Source organism: Gastrolobium bilobum, unplaced genomic scaffold (genome assembly GCF_033153095.1).
Source record: "Gastrolobium bilobum isolate Gb01-03AN ecotype WA unplaced genomic scaffold, APGP_CSIRO_Gbil_v1 utg5478, whole genome shotgun sequence".
Lineage (NCBI taxonomy): Eukaryota > Viridiplantae > Streptophyta > Magnoliopsida > Fabales > Fabaceae > Gastrolobium > Gastrolobium bilobum.
Window position 1 is genome coordinate 103,927 of NW_026896298.1, and position 23,481 is coordinate 127,407.

The 23,481-nt window shown below is 34.4% G+C and overlaps 2 protein-coding genes across 2 annotated transcripts; one reads left to right on the forward strand and one right to left on the reverse strand.

The window, feature by feature from the left end:
* Positions 1–2,110: 2,110 nt before the first annotated feature.
* LOC133298739 (protein ABC transporter 1, mitochondrial) lies at positions 2,111–12,831 on the reverse strand. The gene is made up of 8 exons (XM_061498064.1): positions 12,156–12,831; positions 11,824–12,043; positions 10,534–10,686; positions 9,373–9,531; positions 8,806–8,965; positions 7,627–7,736; positions 3,316–3,432; positions 2,111–2,673 (listed from the first exon to the last, which is right to left on the reverse strand). The coding sequence occupies exons 1-8, from the start codon at positions 12,692–12,694 to the stop codon at positions 2,275–2,277; spliced, it is 1,857 nt and encodes a 618-aa protein (XP_061354048.1). The 5' UTR covers positions 12,695–12,831; the 3' UTR covers positions 2,111–2,274.
* A 7,989-nt stretch (positions 12,832–20,820) lies between these two features.
* On the forward strand, positions 20,821–23,341 carry LOC133298732 (uncharacterized protein C24B11.05-like). The gene is made up of 9 exons (XM_061498054.1): positions 20,821–20,854; positions 21,064–21,132; positions 21,393–21,462; positions 21,957–22,022; positions 22,128–22,225; positions 22,330–22,455; positions 22,547–22,837; positions 22,965–23,030; positions 23,134–23,341. The coding sequence occupies exons 3-9, from the start codon at positions 21,411–21,413 to the stop codon at positions 23,284–23,286; spliced, it is 852 nt and encodes a 283-aa protein (XP_061354038.1). The 5' UTR covers positions 20,821–20,854; positions 21,064–21,132; positions 21,393–21,410; the 3' UTR covers positions 23,287–23,341.
* The last annotated feature ends 140 nt before the right edge of the window (positions 23,342–23,481 follow it).

Sequence of the window (23,481 nt, forward strand, 5' to 3'; positions counted from 1 at the left end):
GTAGATCCTTGTCGTCATTTGTTGTTGTTATTCCTTTTTCTTTTTCTTTTTCTTTTTCTTTTTCACTGAGGTCACTTTAAGTAGACCTGTTTTTCATTTTAATGTTTTTTTCATACAATCACTGACATTAAAGTTTAATCTATGATGTCGTAAAAACCACGCAAGATCTTTCATTATGAACTGATTCCTAGTGCTTTCTTTTCTAGTAAATGGATCAAATTATTTCTTTTCTGCCTTTTTCTGTATCGTCAGGCCATCAAATACATATCTTTGCTTCTTGTTAGTCGTTACTAATAGCTGTTTTTTTCTCATCGAGCAACTCTTTTTGAAGAGCTACAATGATTGTCGTGGCTAATTGAAGGCACTGACAGAGCCAATCACGTTAATTTGTAGCTATAAAGGGTGTCGACTTTTTTTTTTCCACAATTATCATCGTATATAAAAATTGGGATTAGTGTTTCTCATTCTATTAATGTTACGTGAGATAATTTTATAAACCTACATATACGTAAAAGTATGCGGATGCATGCTTTCTTTTACTCTCTTTTCTCTTCATATATCATCATACTTTTATATATATTTAGGAGATAAAATTATCTCTCACAGCATGAGAAACATTAATCCTATATAAATTATGAGATTTGATTTTCTCATGTTAAATGAGAATTCAATTCTCATGTTGTAGAGATGAAAGCATATGGGACCCAGGTGTTAGAAAAAATTATATGTAGGGCCCATGTCAGCACGGAAATCGAAGGGTGTGTAGGAAAATTTGAATTCTCATGTTAAAAATGAGAATTATAAAACCCATAAATTATACTTCCTTTTAGTTTAATTTTCATTTTATAAGACATGATAAATTACATTTAATAATAATTAAAAAAACTACTCCTTCCTCACCTGACTATCACATGTTTGGACTCCGGAGATTAACTGGTTATCCCTGATTTCAGTTAGCCAAAAGGAAGATACAAGATATTTCGTTTTATTCTTGTCCAAAGACATGTAATTTGAAAAACAATAATAATAATAATGTTTTAATGAATCAAATGTTTTTATTTTTAAAAAATTTTAAATAATTATTCGAAAGGCGTTACTTGAATTTATTAGGAGATTTACATTTGACATCATTTTAAGTGCAACTATAGATATCCATCACCACAAGTAATGTGCTAATTAAATAGCATTACTTTTTTTTTTTTTAAAAAAAAAATAGCATTACTTTTTGGGTATGCACCCAGACTCGGTGGACCCGGGGGTAAAGCAGTTTGGTGCTCAAGTTTGCTGTGTCCACTTATTGCGGGAATTGATTCTTTACAAAAGTTGCATTGCAGTCTGCCCTATGGCACATCTCAACATTCTTATTAGCTTATACTATGAAGATTTATAAAAAGGACAAATTGTATCACACAAGTTCTCTACTCAACAATTTACTAAGTTTATCTTCTGTGCTTATAACGAGACGCTATCAATACACTTGATAACATATATTTAAAAGGATCATGTTAAAAAAATTTAATAAATCCTCCATTAGTAAGTTCGTGTTAACTTCTTAATGGTGACGCTGCAAAAAACTCTCAACGTTGAAGGGTATAGAAATTAGACACAATTCAACCACAAAACTCAGTTAACAAGTTATACGAAATGACAAATCAATAGCATGGGTCGTGTACTCCTTTATAAGAGCCAATGACTACTTTAGCTGGTCGAAATGGCATAATGCCAATAGATTAATTCATAATGATGATGCATGTTCTGTTCAGATGCCCGATTAGAGGAACGTATATGATAACTTATTTATCAAGAACAAATTGTTAACTCATGTATCCCAAAATAACAACAATAATAACAATATGTTAACGACTTAAAGTAATGTTCATGTTGATTTACCTAGAAAAAATTATGAACAAAGATTGGTCGAGCAAGGACTGATTAAACAAAAATATCATTTCTGAACAATTTCAGATAACCCAACTGGCACATGGACGCCGGCATGACTGATGATGAGCATTCATATTTGAAGTTAAGATCAGGATGACAGGAAAAACATATCCAAACACGTTATTTTAAAGAATCAATCAGCTTTCAAAGAATCCATCAAGATAACACACTATAGGAAGCTAAAGTTACAAATTGGGAGAGGGGAAATTGTCCCCCGAAAGGACTCCATTTGTGGAGCAAATGGAAATGTTCTTCTTAAGGAGCTTGGACGCAAACTAGCATCCCACAGATTATTATAATTGGTCAAAAATAATTGGAGAAGAAATAATTAGCCTATGAAGACATTGAGCCACTACATAATACCTCATTTACTTCATCATCAAACTTATGATGCTTGTACATTTCAAGCAATAGTTCCCTACAAGGGACAACAGCCCCAATCTTAATGCATGCCAAAAAAGCACCGGAAAGCTTTCTGTGCAGACTGTAGGCTTCATCCGGTGGAGGAGTGAGTCTGTGCTTCAGCATCGTCGCCCCAAGGTGAGAAATGCTTTGAGTGATGTTGTTTGATCGGAAGTCAAATCCACCAGGTCTTGAGAATGGCAAACCCACAATAAAACCAGCTTGGACGTGGGCATCTAGCATCACATCAGATTCCATTCCAGTGAGGAACCCAAGTCTCCTGGACATCTCAATGACCCCATCACTATCCTTATTTGCACATGCTACAACCTAATTAATTATGCGTCAAAAACAAAAATAACAGTAATAAGAGCTCCAAGATTTTGCAGCTCAGCTTATGAAAAGGGAAGGGTAATATAGTCAAACAGCTCAAACCGTCCTGCCAAGTTGAAGATGAAAATACAAGCAATCAAGTGCTAACAAGTCATCATATCATATGACACCATAAAGGAAAATTTTGAATTAAAAAAAAAACTTATACTGGCATTAGAGTCTGTTAACCACATTAATGGAAACAACTGAATGATCACCTTACTTATTATGAACACATGACTAATTAGGGGCATTTCAATTCTTTTTTTGTATATTCTTTAGAATTTAAATCATTCAATATAGAATCACGTCAACATAATCTTTAACCATGTTCTATTATATATCTATTAACTTCAGTTAAATCGATAATTTACCTTACATGACAATTTTCAAATGAGAATCTGGTTACTTACAGTCAAAATAGAGTCAGCATTTTTAAAAAAAAAAAAAGTCAAGAACTGACATCTTTCACGATCTAGTTTGAATATCCCATATCTCAGCAACATAAAAATTAAACAGAGAAAACAACGAACCAGATTAAGATTTCAACCTCAACTTAGTTATTTAGGAAAAGATAAATCAGAACGGAAGAGAACCAACCATTCTTAAATAATCATCAACAAATCTTTTTGGGAAATCCCGCGCTGCTCCAAAATCAATAAGATTGATTGTCTTTGTAGCATCATCATATAGGAAATTACCCCAATTAGGATCAGTCTGCACCAAAGAACACCTCCAAGGTTAGAAAAAACACAAAGCAACAAAACACAATAGAAAGAGAAGCTCATGAACATATAGTACATAACCTGTTAGAATAAATATGACCTCGTGTTCTTTATCTTGTTAGAAACTCGGTATTAGGAAAAAATGATTATAATTGAATTAGACTCCGGTAGTGTAAAAGAATAGCCACCAAGACCAGAAGTTGACTATACCATAATGGCTAATGCCTTGTCAATTGATTCAACAAGACCTTGCAAAATGGTATAACTTAGGCTATTATACTTGGTAAACTCTTTAGCAGCTTCAGTCATCTAACTTCATTACACATATCAACCTTGCTCTTTACAGAGCATGGGATGAAAACTATGTAAATAAATAGAATACATTTTTGCTCTTAAATCTTAACCAGTTCACAAACATCCAACATGGAAGTTTGTAGAAAGATATTAATGTCAAACTGTCAGTTGAGGATGATATTGATAGTGTCTGAATGTTGGGTTCCATTTGCAAGGTATGGGACTTGGAGTCCCACATTGATTGTATTAGCAACTAATATGGGGTTTATAAGGCCTTGGGCACTCCCACCCTTTGAGCTAGCTTTTAGGGAGATGTATCCCAAGATCTCATCAAATGGTATCAGATCATCCATCACGTGGAGTGTGCGTAGGGGAACGCACTAGGGAAGCGTGGTGGAATGTTGGGTTCCATTTGCAAGGTATAAGGTCTTGGAATTCCACATTGGTTGTATGGGCAACTAATGTGGGGTTTATAAGACCTTGGGTACTCCTACCCTTTGAGCTAACTTTGGGGTGGTACATCTCAATGTTGGGTTCCATTTGCAAGGCCTAGGTATTGATGGGCCTTCAATAAAGTATCCAAGCCCATTAGTTAGGAATTAGTATATATAGATGTTCAGGGTGGGGTTTCTTTACGACGGATTGATTGAATTTGGAGTGAGATTTGGGGAAGGATCTCTAGGGATCTCTTGAAGCCTAGGTATGTTGGCTTTGAGGGTGAGTTGAGGTCTTTTTACTTCTTGTTATTACTAGTTCGTTTACTAGCAGCAGTTGTATTTTCTGGGTCATTTACAGTGTTGTTTTTCAGAATTATTACGAGGCTTGCAGTAAGTCTGTTGTGCGTATTCAGTGTTTTATCTGTGTAAGGAGTTCATCTCCATAACCGCATTCCGGACGTGTAGAAGTCTGATTTTTCAGAATTTGAAGTCTGGTTACAATCAAATTCGCGTTCGTGTAGAAGATATTCCCAAAACCGCATTCCGGACGCATGAAGGGCATTATGAGTATTTAGTTATGCCTTTGGGTTTAACTAATGCTCCTTCCACGTTCCAGGCTTCGATGAATGAGGTGTTGAAACCCTTTTTACGTAAATTTGCATTAGTTTTTTTTTATGACATTTTAATTTACAACCGCAGCAAAGGAGAACATGTTGACCATTTACGGAAGGTTTTTCTGGTTCTACGCAATCATGCACTGTTTGCTAATAGGAAAAAATGCAATTTTGGCCAACAACAAGTTGAATATCTGGGTCATATTATCTCGGCCGCTGGAGTTTCGGCTGACCCACAAAAAATTCATGCTATGAGGGAGTGGCCCTCTCCTAAGGATGTCAAGGGTTTGCGTGGATTTTTGGGTCTCACCGGTTATTACCGAAAATTTGTGCAAGGTTATGGTAAGTTGGCTAAGCCGCTGACTGACCTTCTTAAGAAGAACAATTTCAAATGGAACTCAGAGGCAGATTCTGCTTTTCAAGAGTTAAAAGAGAGAATGTGCTCGGTGCCAGTCATAGCTCTGCCTGATTTTTCCAAACCCTTTACGGTTGTAACTAATGTTTCTGGCAAGGGGATAGGGGCTGTCTTAATGCAGGAGGGTCGTCCGTTAGCTTATGCCAACCAAGGTTTTTCGAGTAGAGCCTTGGCTAAATCTGTTTATGAGAAGGAGTTGATGGCCATTGTCTTTGCTATACAAAAATGGCGTTAGTACTTGATGGGTAGGCACTTTGTTGTGAGCACGGACCAAAAGAGTCTCACATTCTCAACGAGTCTTGGGTGAGGAACAACAGAAATGGACCTCTAAATTGCTGGGTTACGACTTTGAAATACAATATCAGCCGGGAAGGGACAACGTCGTGGCTGATGCTCTTTCCAGGCGTATGCAGTGTGCCGCCCTCACTAAGCTGGAACTGCCTGAAGGGGAGGTATGGGAAAAGGAGGTGCATCAAGATGACAAGCTTTGTGCTATTATCCAAGCTCTGCTACTTGATCCTGCCTCACAACCTGGTTTTACCTTATGTGGGGGCCGTTTATTTTTTGAAGGCCGATTTGTGCTCTCTAAGACATCCAGGTTCGTTCCCTTAATTCTCCATGAGTTCCATGATTCTGGTTTAGGGGGCCATTCTGGGTTTTTTCGCACCTTTAAAAGAATTGCAGGGGTTGTGTTTTGGGAAGGTTCCATTAAAAAATATGTGGCAGTGTTCTGTGTGTCAACAGAACAAAGTGCAGAACTTGTCACCAGCTGGGTTACTCCAACCCTTTCCTATTCCGACTCAAGTTTGGAGTGATATTTCCATGGATTTTCTGGGTGGTCTTCCTCGGGCTGGTGGTTTGGATACTATTTTCGTTGTTGTTGACAGGCTCTCTAAATACGCTCACTTTATGTCTTTAGCTCATCCTTATTCTGCGAAAGATGCGGCTGAGTTGTTTATCCTCTATGTGGTGAAGTTGCATGGGTTCCCCATCACCATTGTATCGGATAGAGATAAGGTTTTTATGAGTCATTTTTGGTTCGATTTGTTCAAGGTCGCGGGTACCAAGTTACATTATAGTTCCTCTTACCACCCACAAACGAACGGCCAAACGGAGGTGGTTAATCGGTGTTTGGAAACGTACCTTAGGTGTTTCTGCCATTCCAAGCCAAAATAGTGGCCTAAATGGTTGCATTGGGCAGAGTTTTGGTATAACACTACTTATAAAGTTTCCACGGGAATGTCGCCTTTCAAGGCATTGTATGGATCGGATCCCCCGCATATTTTGCGGGTAGGTAACAGCGCTGGTTCTGTTGATGTCGTGTCTCATTTGCTCACGGAGAGAGATGCCATTTTAGATGAGCTCCAGGCTAATTTACTAAGGGCGCAGAATCGCATGAGAGCACAAGCTAATTTGCATCGTAGGGAGGTTGTTTTTGAAGTTGGTGATCTGGTCTACTTTAAGCTCCAACCATATCGCCTCAAAACTCTTGCTAAAAAAATTAATGAGAAGCTCAGTCCTCGTTTCTATGGGCCCTTTGAGATATTGCAGAAAATTGGGGCTGCAGCTTACCGTTTATCTCTGCCTGATGGTTGTCGGGTTCACCCTGTTTTCCATGTTTCTCTTTTGAAGAAGGTCGTTAATCCTGTGCCTAATGTTCAGTCATTACCTCCTATGTTATCTACTGATTGGGAGTTGCAAGTAGAGCTTGAGGATGTTCTTCAATGGAGGCATTCGGCTACTGGCAGTTTGGAGGTATTGGTTAAATGGAAGGATTTGCCTTCTTTTGAAAATTCTTGGGAGAACTTTTTGGCTTTGGAGGCTTTGTTCCCTACTGCCCACCTTGAGGACAAGGTGCTTAATTTGGGGGGAAGTATTGATAGGCCCTTGGGGCCCAAATCCAGCTCGTCTAAGCCCACTCTGACTTATGTGCGTGGTAAAAATAGAAGGAAGTTCAATTGGGCCTCAATGAATGATGATGCAGCACCTATGGAGCGTGTAGCTGAGGAGTGTGAGGCTGACGTGTTAATGGGAGAGTGAATTAGTTACAGTAGTGTGAGGGTAGAAGTTTGTTATTTAGGTGTGTGTTTGCATGGGTAGAGTCACCGATTGAGGTCATGGGAATTAGGCTAGGCTTGGACAATGCTCATGGCGTCTCAATTCTGTTGTGAGGCTAATTGGCTCTTATTTCTGCTTCCTGTCATTTTCTGGACCTGTAATAGTTGAATTCTTATAACGGAGACCTTATTTTGTCAATTTCTTAAATTTAATACTAGCTACTGTGGTATTTTGCAATTTATTCATTGTGATCTTATCAGTGCACTTCCTAAGTTCTCTGATATTTGATGCTACAGTTAGTGTGTCAACAATGCAATTAATAATTTTACGCATGTGCACATATATAAACACAGTAAGGAATAACATGCCTGCATAAAACGGAATGCAAACAACTCCAATAATGTGAGTTCTAATAACTTATTCCCAATATAATTACGAGTTTCCTGGTCCAGTAGTGCCACTTTGTCAATTGGAATTCCTGTAGCAAGAGAAAACCACCCCATGTTACAATCTAAAAATTGAATACAATAGAATTATTTAATAGAAACTAATTGTAATTATTTAATCTAAATAATGTAAATAAAGTCATCATTTAATTGAATAAACAACCCCTGGAGTTGTTTGCTATATATTCCTTTTCCCCCCAACGCAAGTATAAAAATTATTTAATGAAAAGAAAAGCATCATTTATCTAATGAATAGGACAAATAGCATCATTCTCACCTAAAGCTAAGCAATACTTGAGCACAAAATGAATAAAAACATCATGCACAAATCTTTGTTTCTTCATAAAACTATCTCATTAAAGGCGGCAGCATTTCTCAAAATATCTCACTGACAATCTGACATTAATATGTACTAAAGTCAAACCAGCTTTGTTATTCTACAATTCCAAGGAAGTGCTTGTTTAATAATCACAAAATAAATATTTTTCTAACGAAAATTTCATTAATGGTTGAAACAACTTGAAGAAAGAAGGCCTGATATGATTTAGCAGCCTACCACATGTAAAATTTTTTATTACCCATCAGTCCAAACTCCAAACAGCCCATCTTGAAGTTTTCTTATGCAAAAGAAAAAAGGAAGGCGACAACTAAATTTATCTGTAAAAGATCAAAACTTTAATTAGCCATGTGGCATAATTAATGCATAATTATAGAACACATTTGATAATGTTGCTTATTGTTAGCACATCTTTCTTTTGATCTTGGAGCTTTACTCAATTGAAAATATGCAAGATGAAATAAATAACTAAGTAAATGACTCAAATCAGATATATAAAGTAAAGTTGGAAAATTTGCAGGAAATATTTTATTAAATTAGGAAAACTATATCTTCCGCATAAATAATACTAACTATTGAGAGCTTTTCTAAACAGGGTCTCAAATGCAGCTGCTGCAAATACCATATACCGTTTTATTCTTTTGAATCACTTAATTGTATAAGAAAGTTATGTAAGCTGTGATTCCAGAATCCTCCAGTTAAGCAAAGATGTATCAAATTCAAAAGAATGTATCACAAGAACTGGTGAAATTTATTATAATTACCATTAACAAGTTCTGTAGTCAATACTCTTTTGCTTGAAATATCATCCACAACTATTGGAACATAAAATCCTTCTGTGCAAGCAAGAAGATCTCGGAATCGCTTCTGACTTCCTGCCTCCAACTTGTAATCACACTCACGAGATAGTTCTTCTTTGGCCACCTAGGAAAAAAAAAGGATGAACGTAACAACACGAAACTTAACATATGGACAGATATATTTGTCAAGTCTTTTCATATGATAGGTAAGAGACTCCGGATAAATAAATAGCATCCTGCATAGTCCAATTTAGATGATGAAAGGGAAGAGTCAAATAGAAAGTGATAGAATGAAAGAGTTGCGGCTGTTGCGCAAGTCTGTATAGAGATCAAATTATTATAAATATTGGCTTTAGGATCTAACTGAACTTTGAAGGAAAATCATTAAGTGAAAAGAAGGGAAAGAAGGGCAAAGGGATCCGAAACCCTACAGACCAGACACAAAATTTTGTGGGTTTAAACACTACGAGATGAGGATATTGATATAAACACAACCAAAAGCATACATGAATGCTATTAACAAATACACACCTTTATCGCTCTATCAAGATAAAGTCCTTCAGGAATTAGATTTGTGTAGTTTAGTAGAAGTTTCACATTCTCAATGTCACTGTCAATGCTATCTGCAACACCAGGATACTGAATTTTCATAGCAACTTGCTTGCCATCCTTCATGACAGCTCGGTGCACCTAAATTTTGTATGAGGATCCTCATTAGGCAATACTATTGTACAAAGCAGGAGTACCACAACATATAGTGTCATGATTTTGCTGTTAGGATAATGCAAACTGTCTTGCTTGGAATTATATGGAACATAAGATCTCGTACATGAGGAAAAGAACTATAGCAAAGTTTGGCATTCTTATAAGAATGACTTTTATATTAATATGAATTCAAAGTGAATTAGATAGTCCAGAGTCATCTCAATCTAGATTTAAGAAAAAAGAGTGGAAAGCAAGATTGGGTTCTCAAAGCTTATCACATTAACATATGTTTATCTGTGACAGATGGAAACATGATTACTAGAGATCAAAGAACTATATATATTAATTCAAGATATAAAATCTATATTCAGTAGTAATATCAAATCAAGGACCAACTCTCCTAAAAGCTTAAGTTGTAAGGTGGCGGCCCCTGAATGGTCTTTATGTATATTTCTAACACACATCCTCACGCAAAAATTGTTTGGGTTTGGAACATAGACAATGCATAAGCTCACGTACCTAGTGTTGAAATTCAAATTTTTATTATCAAACTTATAACCACTTAGTCATAAAGGCTCTAATACAATATCAATAACCAACTTTCATAAAAGCTTAAGCTTTTACATAAAAGCTCGTGAATGGTTTTTATGCATATTATCTCTAACAAGTAAAAACCAAAGATAATTTGACTGATGATAAATATTTAATGTTCTTTTAGGTAAAAAAATATTCTCCAAGGGCTCAAAGGTTAAGAGTTAAAAAAAAAATAAACTGAACATCTAAAAAAAAAAGATTCCTTAACATCTAAAGTAAAGCAATTAACAAATTGTAAAAGAGATGGCCATTTTGATTATTTGAAATTACTTGAGCAATATCTAAAGCCAAACAGAAAGATGAAATGATGAAAAACGGTGACAACTAAAGAACTTTAGCACTCAAAACCAGTAAATGATAGATTTAAAGCAACAAGTAAACAAGCAAACATACCTGGCCAATACTTGCAGCAGCCATAGGTTCATAATCAAAACTAATCAATTTTGATGACCAGTCAGGACCTAACTCAGCATTTAAAACTTGATTAAGCTGGCTCTTTGGCATCACATCTGCACCTTGACGGACAATTTCTAAAGCAGCCAGGATCTACAGATAAAGGATTGAGAGTTTACTTTTTCAGTCACGTAAAATATAAACAGAAGTCATTCACTGATTTTTTCATGGAACTGATGACCTTAGGGGTAGAAAATCATACTAATTTTTCTTCCCAGCATTGGTAAAAATACAAGGGATAGTAGCAGACTAGCAGCAAACATGACAATCATAACCACCATTTTGCAAGAGACTCCATAAACAAAATAAAGCAATGTAGAAATAGTAATAGATTCACAACCTAATTAGCAAGTCTGTAAAAAATTACAAGCACCTTTGACCATGGAACTCATGATCATGGCAAACTATCCTGTAAGAGGATCTTTATCCACTAAGCAGCCTTTAATAATTTGTTTTCAAAATCTGCATTTATGCTCTCTGTCCAACCTTGAACCATTTGAAAGAAGGATGCATGTCTGACTGCTGACAACATTTAATATAGGTTCATGTACATTAAATACAATCACACTATACTGAAACAAAGACTTAGAGCCTATCTAAAAATTCAATTCAATGCTGAAAATGATTTAGTGCAGTTTGTTTAATTAATATATGTCAAAAATGAAGTTTAAGGGGGAAAAAAAACTAAAAACGTTAAGCACATCAGAGATCACAAAATGTATTCAGCAATAACTCTTTCCATACTAAAATAATTGAAAGAAAATAGTTATCCATTAGTATAGCCTTGATTATATATAATCAATAATAGTTTCCTTTAATACATTTTCAACATTTAAAATTCAGTGTTTTCTACCAGAAAAAGAAATTCAGTGTTTTATTTTTTTCATCACTTGAAATTCAGTGCTAAAATTTTTCAATTTAATCAAGCACACTCAGTATCTCAACTTCAATTAAAATTGCACGACGACTTCAGATAACAATCCTACTTACTATCATCAATATGCTCTTCGTAAACAATATACATATGCCCGATAAATAAGTTTGTATCATACCAAATGGATAAGGCTCCTTTAAAGTGAGCTTGTCTCATTTAATTCAAAATGCATCATAATCTTAACCCACTGAAATTCAAGGATGAATACACCCTTACTTACACTAAAGACAATCTCACTTTAGAGTAACTTTCTCCATACCAATTTAGCCACAAGCATAAAAGAAAGGCCACATTACCGGAGCAGGAATAAGAGATTCATCCTGTATGCTCAACATCTGCCCAATTTTGAGCGCTGCTCCACGCATTCTACAAAGCGCAAGAGCTAAACGTTCCGCATTTTTTTCAGACAAGAACGGGGAAACTGCAGATTGATTGCCTTGAGGTGTACCAAAGGCAAGCCTCTTGGCAGATTCCTGAAGTGTTCCCCACGCAAGACCAGCTCCTAGTCCAGCAAACCTACAATTTCATAAATGACAACAGACACTAAGAGTTAGGAACAGTAAATGCTTATACATCACAATCAAACGCATCACATCATAGTCATGAAATTGAATTAAACAACACTAACCCTAAAGCCCTAGAAAATGGAGTTGCGGGAACCTTCATCTCCCTGGGCCTTCGTTTCCTTAATGGCGGCGGCGCAGGTGCCACTTCTCTACTCGCATCTTGGTTAACATTTTCAGCAGCAGAGCTCGGAATCTCAACTTCCTTCACCGCCACATTTGCATCAGAAGCTTCCACGGAATCGCTCGGGACGCGATTATTTTCCTTAGTAGAAAAATCAGCAAAAACGTCATCGTTTGTCTTTGTTACTGTTATTGTTGCTGGTAGTGTTGAATCAGATTGAGAAGGCTGATCAGTGAAATAAACAACGGAATCGGTAGCAGTAGCGCGTGTGGTGCTAGAGGTAGGTCCAGGATTGGAGAATTGGCGAACCTTTCCTTTGGTGATGCCGGTGAGGTCGGTGGCGGAGACCAGAGTTTTCTTGATTAGGGTTTCGAATTCTCCGGTTGTGGCGGATTCGAAGGGTAAAGAGCGCTTCACGAATTCGTTGGCGATTAAGGATATGCCATTGAAGAGCCTGGTGAGGTCCCTGACGGAGGCCATTACCGATTGGATTGGATTGGAATTGATAACGTGGAAATTAATGGCGGGTTTTAATCAATGTTGAGAATGAGATTGAGAATCATCTTGGTTTTAAATTCATGTGTTCGAACCTAACATTGTGAACACTTGCCACTTACGTGGGCTGTTTCCCTTCCATGAAACTTGAAAGAAGTAACGAATGAAAAGGATTTGTCTGAATATATATATATATATATAGCTATAGGGAACGGGGAGGGAATTCTTTCCGTTTTGAGACAATGATTCGGAGAAGTGACCATTTTGTCACTCTCTCCAAAAAAATTTACCCCTAAATATTAAATTTTGTCAAAATGTCACGTGGCATATTTTGCTACACTGTAATAAAATATGTGTGCAAATAATTCAGTACACAGCGAATTTCTCCAATTTTGACACATGGCATTTTTGGTTCTGACGTGGCATATTCGCTACACTGTGCAGTGAATTATTTGCACACATATTTTGCTACACAGTGTAGCGAAATATGACACGTGGTATTTTGACAAAATTTACTGTTTGTGTGGCAGTCTGGTAAATTTTTTTGCCAACAGTGACACTTTGGTCACTGTTCCCAATGATTCATTTGAATTTATTTTTTCGAAATTAGTGTAAGCCTAAATTTTTGGGAATCGATATGAAAAGTGTTCATTTATTTGATCTCAATCGAGATAATAGGGAGAAAAATGTGTAATTTTGAATGAGTGGTTGTGGTCAAATAACATTATCACTTTTTCATATAAGAGGATTCAATTTTTTTATTTATTTTTTATGTCTTCTCTTCACATGACTCATATCTATATCACAAAGTTTTATATATACATGAGAGATAAAATTATCTCTTACAATATAAAAAATTAATTTTTATATTTTATATTTTTTTAAAGGGAAATCAAGTCTTTTGTTGCGGGAGGTAATAATTATTTCCTGCGGACACCATCAAAAGCAGTATCACTCTTCTTCTTTTTTTCACATAAATCCCATTATTTTGTGTCTGAACTGAAGATGAAAACGAGCGTATAATAGAGTATTCAGGGGTCCATAAAGGAAGCATTAAATTACTGGAAGAGGGGTGTTGAAACGTTCTACTTGCACATTTTAACACGCTAGACGCGAAAGAAGGATGCCAAGCAATGGAAGAGCGCGTTAAAACGCTCTCCAAGCGCATTTTAACATGTTGGACGTGAAAAATTATATGGAGCTACTAGAGGAGCGCGTTAAAATGCCCTCCAAGAGAGTTTTAGCGCACTAATGGATGAGCACATTTTAACATGTTACAACATGTTTCAATTCTGTCCATTCGCGTTTTAACACTTGTTTGGGATCCAATTAAGTCCCATTACGTGTTTTTCACCCAAAGTTAGGGTTTCTACACATATTTAATCTATTTTTATGAGGAATCATATATCACTTGACACCGGGGGCATAGTTTTCATCGGAGAAATGAGTTTTTCATGCTTTTAAAAGTCGGAGACGAGTCAAAGACAAGATTATGCTAGGATTCTTGAAGATTCTCTGCGCCATCACACCAATGGAGTTTTGGGAAGCCTTCTTGATTTCATGTGTTCTTGATTCCTCTATGTTAGGCTAGTTTTATTTTGTAGTTAGGGTTAGATGGAACACAATTAAATCTTTTTGTTTTGAATAATCTTTAATGTTAATCTTCATTTTTATATTGAATGAATTTATATTTAATTTTTTCATGCCTTCTACGAGTTTGATCATATAGATTGATCTAGGGTGAGTGTATGTCAATAGGGATATTGGTACATGATTTGTGCATGGTAAATTCATTGTAATTTTTATGATTATAGGGATAGACATAGGGGTTATGCAATCTTTACGATTGTTACATTTAAAGCTTATTTTCTTTGAAGACCAATCAAAAACTAAGATTCTTTAAAAAGAGTACAGAATTAGGATATCAATGCATTGAGTTCTAATTAATTTAGAGGAATCGATTGACGATATAAAAATGACATTCAATTAAGTGTTTTAATTCATAAGAAAAAGGGGAGATTTAGGGAATTTGAAACCCTAACTGTGTTTCTTGATTGTCAAGTAACTCGATATTTGTTTCTTTTTGTTTTGTTATTTAAGCTAATTTTTATTCAATTCTCTTGGTCAATTGTCCAACTTAAGCGTAAATTATGAATTGGTGATTGAAATCTAATTCTCGTGGAAATGATACTCTTACTTATATACTTTATTACTTATATAATCGTTACACTTGCCGAATCCGCAATGACAGTTTCTTAGATTCATTTGGTGCTACTAAAACGAAGAATGCTTCCGTTGAACACGTCAAGTGTTCAATAAGTAACGCTTTTGCTTATTAATGCTTCATAGATAACTTCAGTCATCATAAATAGATTTTCTATACAATGATAGATTTAAACCCCTCACAATCCATTTTTAGTAGCTTATTAGAAGTGCAATTTTAGCATATAATAAAAATATATATATTTGTTGGGAGATTTGACATATCCTGCTCGATACTAGTGTTTAAACCCTGTCTAAACTTTCAATTTAAAAAAAAAAAAAAAAGTGTATGTGTTCTTGATCAGACTTTGAACCCAAATAATTGTTGTGTGAAGGATGTAATAAAGTCATTTATAAACTTTCAACAAGCAATTTAAGTTTCAAGAAAATGGGTTCTTTTTGTTAATGAGAAATATTAGGGTTCCTTTATACAACATCACATTAGTCAAGAAAACGCGAGAAAAGAAGGAAGAGCAACCATTTTAATCCGTCTTTGATATCTCCTTATTTTACCATTAGATTAAGCCGAAATATTTTTAACAAATTTCGTAACTCATTGGTTTGGTCTTCATTCTGTACAATATTGTTGTTGATTGGAGGTTTGCAGTAGTACCAGAATTTTCTCAAATTGAACCATTTTCCGCAAAATTTTGCAACATGCAGCAATATTCAACGAGATATATCTCCTTGATTCACCGCCTGATCAAGGAGAAACTTTTATTGTCATTTCAAAAATACTTGTTTCTTGACTCTGACCGTTCGGCTTTGTAATTCAAGCTTCCAGTTGTCGGTTATTTGACAGCATTAAGAGGATATGAAAATTTCAATCTTGTTTTGGTAAGTGAATTCAATCTTGTTTTGGTAAGTGAAATTTGCAGTTATATCTCTTTGATTAACCGTTGGATCGAACTAAAAATTAGTCGGTATGTTCCCCTATTATAATTCTCTAATCCGATTGTTAAGATTTTTATTCGAGTTTTTTGGTGGTAGAAAATATTTTTGGATAAAATCTTGTATTTTGTAATTACCCTTTGCTTCTTTGATATAATGTGTATTTGATTTGTGTAATTGGTCATTGCTGTTGATCGGGACAATTTGTATTCTCAGTTTTTGTTAATAATGAAAAAATTGCATGGACTCCAGGAAATATTGGTGTTATTTTTTTTTTTCCCAAACCTTTAACATATGTACTTACCAAATTTGAAGTTAATGTTAAGCGAAAAGTATGAAGGAAATATTATATAGAATGCAAATAAGTAAAGTTTTTCTTTTGGGCCGGTTTCCCCCTTCTTTATACTGGAAAAAAAAGTCTAAAATTATTAGATGAATGTTGTAAGAAAATATTTTAACTAAAAAGCAATTTACGATTACCCAAAAAAAGAAGAAGAGCAATTTACATCCAGTTTTTAGTTGCTTTCAATTAAGATAAACATATGTTAGGGAATACTCATAAATGTCCCTATATAAACAGTACAATTACGAAAAAATTACACAGATCACATACAACATTGAACCTGATCTAATTTAATATGTCTATTTTTATGAATGATAAGGGATCAAAGTTCGGATCCTCTACTAACACATCTTTTGAGGACAAAGTTGCAACCTACTTATCGCAATATTATTCACGAGGGCGGATATTCTAACTACCAAAAATTCTTACTATTAGTTTACTACTTATCACATCACTATTGGATATCAAAAATTCTTACTACTAGCTTACTACTCCACATCACCATTGGATCAAAGAAGAGAGAGAATGCTAAAAAGTTTTTGAAGAGAGAGAAAATATTAATCTAAGAGTGATTAAATAGGTAGTAAGTTGGTAGTAGAAAATTTTGGTAGTGAGAATATCTCTCCTCATTATTCACAATTACTTCTTTCCTCAAATAATCGCCTTATACATTCTTTATGTCTTTCTTAATTTAATATTAAAAATAAAGAGAAATATTACTCTCCTTCAACATGAGATATCATCTCTCTCTTCGATTTTCGTGCCCCACCTTTTTCTTTTTTTTCTTTTTTTTTTGTAATGGTGAGACTCACCTATTTTCTCTCTACAACATAAGATATCTATCTTATGTTGAATGAGAGTAATAAAACCCAAAAATAAATCGCTTTCATATCTTTAGAAAAAAAATACCTCGTCTGTCACACCTCAAGGATCATGGAACTGGGATATGTTACAGACAAATACTCGCTCACAGCGTAGTTCATCAAATAAGAGACTAATTTGAGAATGGCCTGGGCCTAAGAGAGTAAGATCGTTTCCTCTGGCTCATGATGGAGGACAACCTCTTCAGTGTTCACCAATAACGAACTTACGTTTCTTCTTTTTACTAACATGTCGTAAAATTGCATTGGTTAAGCAAAAGCCAGATTCACAAGCAACAATGAATAGAATCTGACAAAAATAATAAGCTCATTGCTCCTTCGAAATTAATGAGAACGAATATAGTTCAGCACTTTACTTTTGGATTTTAACGTTAATTGTTCTAGACACTTGGATCGCGTATTGGTCGAGCGCCGAACCTGATTTTAATTTCGATAACGATTTTATTACATATCAGTATAAATGGGTTGAATTCTTCGTACTCATCTGTTGTGGGTATGACAAACCCACTTCCAGCCCAGCAAGGCCCAACAAGAAGAGGAGTACCAGGAATCCCCGTCACCTCTCCGATTCTGTATTGGGCTGGGTTCTATTACAACAGTTATTTAATTTATTTTACTGCAATTAGGTTTAGTATTTACATTCTGTTTTAATTTAATCAGCCCAATCAAACCGATAAGTTATTTCATAGGAAAAAGTGTTTGTCATTTAGAATGATATAAAGTTATGTCATTTTAAGAGAGAGGTAGACACAAGAAATTTTTTTATTTAAAATTTAAATTAAAAAAAAACCATTCACTTTCTTTCCCATGATTTTCATTCCTTGTATTTATCTTTCTCTTAAAATAACATAACTTAAGTCATTTAAAATGACAAACACCAAACCCTATTTAATTGTGTTCTGAAATGAAATGGGATGCGAAATATTAGAATCTGTTTGATTATGTTCTGATTTTTTTTTTAAATAATTTTATAGAATAATTTATAAGAGCTGTTTTTCAGAATAAAAAAAGGAAAAAATTCATTTGATAAAATTAGTTTAAAAAGATTTTTAAAAATTAAAAAACAGAAGACAATTTTGTTTTGAAAACATGTGTTCAAAGTTAAAAAACAGAAAAACTCGTTTGATTACCATTATTTTTTTGTCAACTTCATTTTATAATTTTTTTAACCATATGTAAAATTTTAAATCATTTTAATTAAATTATTTTTAATTATTAATTTTAAAAAATATATATTATAAGACATAAAATTGACTCCAATTAAAAAAAAAATTAATATGACCTCAATCCAGCAGACGTAAAAGTTAAAATACAATATCTTTTAAACTTGAAGATAGCTAAAAACACACGACAAATGCACGTTGCCGTGTATAAACCAGCAGTGTCAGTGATGAAGATTCGGCCTCTACTAGTAGCAGCCTAGTAGGGAGGGTGGCATCTGATGTGGATGCAAAGGGACATTGAGTAACAAACATTTTTTTATGCCTTATTATAATCATACATAGTAACAAAGATGCTTATACATAGTTATATCCCATTACAGTTAAAGAATAAACCTCATCTTCACAACCTAATTTCTAGAATATGCCTCCCTTTTCCTTGGTATAAAGGTCCCAAACTAGCGTTAACTGCTCCCATTTCTTTGACCAAATTTATATGCATGGAAGATGGGATTGTGCCCTTGGCATTTTATCTGCTTTTGTACGAGTGGAGTACGTGAAATTAGATTCTTTCGTTTTGTTAATTGATATGAGTAATATGACTATGTGATATAAAAGAATCTTAATCATTAATAATCAAATTAACCATGATAATTTTGTAATTTTTTATTTTTCATATATTTTTTTTCTCTTTTCTTATCATTAGTGATCTATCCTTGTATAATTAGGATTCTCTTACATACATGCAGAGGCGGAACTAGAGGGGGGTTAGGATGGCCCCGCCCCTCCTAAATTTTGATGGGAAAAAAATTAAATTTATAAATGATATTTTAATAATATTATAAAATGTGTGTGAGTGGGTAAATTAATGACATGTGTGAACGTGAAGAGGAAGAACAAGTATTTTCATTGAAGGGGGCGTGGGACTCAATCTTAAAACACTCTTCAAGTATCTTTTCACTCTTCAATTTTCAGTGATAGTTAATAACTCGTCTCATTCTCTCTTACCTTCTTTTGGGGGTAAAATTTAAGAAAATGATTCAGCTTTTGCATTTTCATTTTTTATTCAGCTTCTCCTAATTGTACTAGTTTGAAAAGTCAATGACGATTTTGGTTATGAAGAAGACAAAAAGAAGTTAAATATTTCTAGGATTAAAATATTAAAAAGTGGGGGGCTTGATTCCCTTGACATCTCTTCGTCTGCAAAGAATTCTCGATGTGAAAACACAGAGACAAAAGGCTGATCTTTGAATAGGAAAAAGAGTGGATCCGAGGGTTCCCAAATGAATTGACTTGGTAGTTCATTTGCCAATATATAGGTTAGAGGCATTTCGTAGAGGAGAAAAGGTTTTTTATCGGGAAAAAATGTTTTTCGAGAATATGATGGAAAATTATTTTTTCTGGGTAAGTTACTAAAAGATGTTTGGTAGGCCAAAAATTTTTCGGGAATGTTGAGTTAATTTTAATGATGTTGTATATTAATTTTTCCTCCACATGAAAAAAAAAAAAAAAACAATTCCACCCCTTCAATAGTAATATTCCCTAACTATTTTACATAGAAAAGCAAATGATGGGAAAAAAAAAAATTCTAGCCATATTTTTACTTCACCTCCTATGAAACATAGGCAAATAATTTTCCAATCCCATTTTTCTAAAAAAAAATTCACCTCCTACCAAACACGTAATTGTGAGATTAAATAATTGTAGTATGTTCTTCTAAATTATTCTTAATCTCTTTAAATTCTCAACAATTTTAGCTATAAAAAAAATGAAAGAGCATATATAACTTTGTGGGTATCAAATTTATTGATATGGATAAGATGATTTATTTATGGGTTCGCCTCTTCTGCAGCAATAACATATGAAATTTTTTGTAACAAACATATTTACACATGTGGATTCTGACATTTAAAAAGAAAGAAAAAAGTCAGGATCCGCATGCGTAAAATAAAATCAAGAACAAGTTTGGAAATAAAATAGAAGATCAATTTCTTAATGATTCTTTGATTACATACACTAAAAAAGAAATTGTTTTGAGTTTTAACACGGATTCAATTATATATGAGTTTAACAATAATAAAATTCGTAAAATAAGAGTCAAATAAAATGATCTTAGTAATAGATTTCTTTTAATTTTTTTATATTAAGTCTGTATTATATTTCAATATAAATAAAAATATTTTTTATTTTCGTTTCCGTCATTAAAATTAATGCGTTCGCCACTGGATACATAATACAGTCTTATTAACTAAGACGATAAAGATAACACACAGTCATAATGCACGGGAGCACAAATTTAAGAATAAATACAATTGTCAACTCAAACTTTATGTGAAAAACAATAGAGCAATTATGGCACAGAAAATGACTGAAAAATATCAAAGATGGATGACGAATTTTAACCAGTGAAAAATATCGTATCCAAAAAGAAAAGAAAAAGAAAAAGAATAACGATGGTCACCACCTCAGAAATTTTAAGCGTCACCACGCACGTTCAGAAGAGTGGTGGGTCCTCCTTCAAATTCATATATATATATACACGTACAAATAGATTTGGTGAGCCACAACCATTTCGTGCAGCAGAGGCATTACAAACAAACACCCTAAGGTATTGTTTTGTTTAGTTTGTTCCACTTATTTTTGTTTTTTGTTTTTTTCACCTTTCACCAATGTCCTATTAATGTGCATAAAGTCTCTTGATATTATTTTAGTTAAGTTTATGTGGTCCACGTTGGAAAGCATGCTTCAATGCATTGAATTTATCATAAACCATGAAATGACGGATACTAACTTTCCTAATCGTTTTAAATCAAGCAGATACGGTGGAGATTATTGAACTGTAAATTCAATATTTGGTCTCTTTGCCTGTCAACCTTTGATCACCAGGTATGTCTTTTTTCCTCTGGTCAAATCTGGCGTGTTAACGTCTTAAATTTTGGTACTCTTGCTTTGAAATTAGTTAAGTTAGGTGTGTTTTTGTAGTTTCTATTTCAGATTTTTCAGTTGGTCATATAATTATGATCATCAAACAGCAAATACGGTGTCCATTAATTAATTAAGCTACTGCAAGTGATGACTCTTTCAAGACATGCCTTAGAAAGAGGACAAGAGGAAATTTATATATGGTTTACTGAAATTTGTTGCAGATTTGAAATTCTTTTAAGATGGATACAGCTCCCAGGATTGCTGGAGTCAAGTATGATTGCTTGCTTTTTGGTATGATTGGTGCAACTCAACTAGTGAACTCTTACATGTTTCACAAGAGTGTATTATTTACCTTCTGGTTTTTTATTTAACTTCCTCGCTCGCCGCTACAAAACTCATTGAAATAATCTAGGCTAAGTTTTATGTGATACTGTTTCGGAGTTAGATGACAAACGAAAAGCAAGAAACAGAAGACAATAAGGAATTTAAATTGTTATTTTCTTCTTCGCTGTTTGGATGCTCAAGATAGATTAAGGAAAGTAAAGGGAAAGTTCAAACGAAAAAATATATATATATGGTTAGTAATGACGCGTTTCCTCCTAAAATTTTCAAATTGAAGGAACATAGAAAAATGGGTCTTGAGTGGTTTTGGGGTGTGCTTAACCAATTAAAACTTTCTATCATTCCTTTTCAACCAAACACACTATACACCTGTTCTGTTACTACAAATTTAAAGAGGAAAAAGGGGTGGGATACTAATTTCTGGTTCCAAATGTTGGTCACAGATATGGATGATACTCTATACCCTTGGAGCTTAGGTCTCAATTTGGCATGTCGCAAGAACATAGAAGGTACAAATATCAAGTACTATAGTTAGAAGTTAGAACATGTAATATTCTAGTTTTCAGATAATAATATGTGATAGAAGTACTATAGTTAACCAATCTTGTTTGCAGAGTACATGTTGAAACACTTGCATATTGAAGAAAGTGAAGTACCAAAGATGTGCCTGGATTTGTACAAGGAATATGGGACAACTATGGCAGGACTGAAGGTATATATTGCCCTATGTGTTTCTCCTCGTTATGCTTTTTTCTGTAATACTGATTCACTATCATCAATGAGTTTATGTAAGTTTTAGTCTTAATTTCCTCTCAGGTCCTTGGTTATGAGTTTGACGATGATGAGTTCCATGCTATCGTGCATGGAAGTTTACCATACGAGAAACTGAAGCCTGATCCAGTTTTGAGGAACCTTCTGCTTTCCATGCCTCAGCGTAAAATAGTATGTCAGAAAAAAAGTTCAACCTTAAATATTAGTTTGTTCAGTGAAGAGCATTCCATAAAATTCAAAGACTTGAAAATGTTCTTTGCAGGTATTTACCAATGCAGACCGTGCACATGCGGCTAAAGTTCTCAAGGGATTGGGTTTGGAAGATTGTTTTGAAGGCGTCATATGCTTTGAAACGCTTAATCCTCCCAAACAAACTAATTACATGGATGTACTGGATGATAATCACGTGGTCACAGGAAGTACAACGTTTAGTAATGCCTGCGATTTAACAGAGATTGTTTGTTTTAAATCTCACTCAAAAATCCTCTGTAAACCATCTGTGGAAGCCTTTGAAGCTGCTATTCGGATTGCTAACGCAGATCCAAAGAAAACAGTAAGAATGATAACTTACCTAAAATGTTATATGGGAAAATAACTTACTTTTAATGTGTTTATTTACATATTTTTGGCCCATAGTTCCAAAAAATCAATTCATAATAGTTCTCTTGTATCTTCTGCAGCTTTTCTTTGATGATAGTGTTAGAAATGTTGCAAGTGGGAAAATAGCTGGACTTCACACTGTTATCGTAAGCTATAATTTGCTATCTATGCATGTTATGTAGAAATCTAAGCAATTAAATAACTCCCTGTATTCATATGTAATACAAGCTAACGACACACTGATTGCAGGTGGGACGTTTAGATTTGGTGCCTGGTGCTGACCATGCTCTGAATAGTATTCATAATATCAAAGAAGCATTACCTGAAATATGGGATGTTGAAGAAGGCAACCAACAGCAAATGATCCAAGCTCCAGCTGTTGAAACCATGGTCCTTGCATAGGTTTTGCTTCGACTAAATATTTTAGTAAATGTATGAAGCAAATCAAGAGTTTCTAGCTCAGCATAGTTTTTCTATCTAAGTTTACTATAATTTTGCAAATGTCTCCACAGTATGCTAATGGTTAAATGCATTAACCTTGCAATTGGCATCATGAAATGGATGGGAAACTTGTAAATGCAAATTGCAGATGCAGAA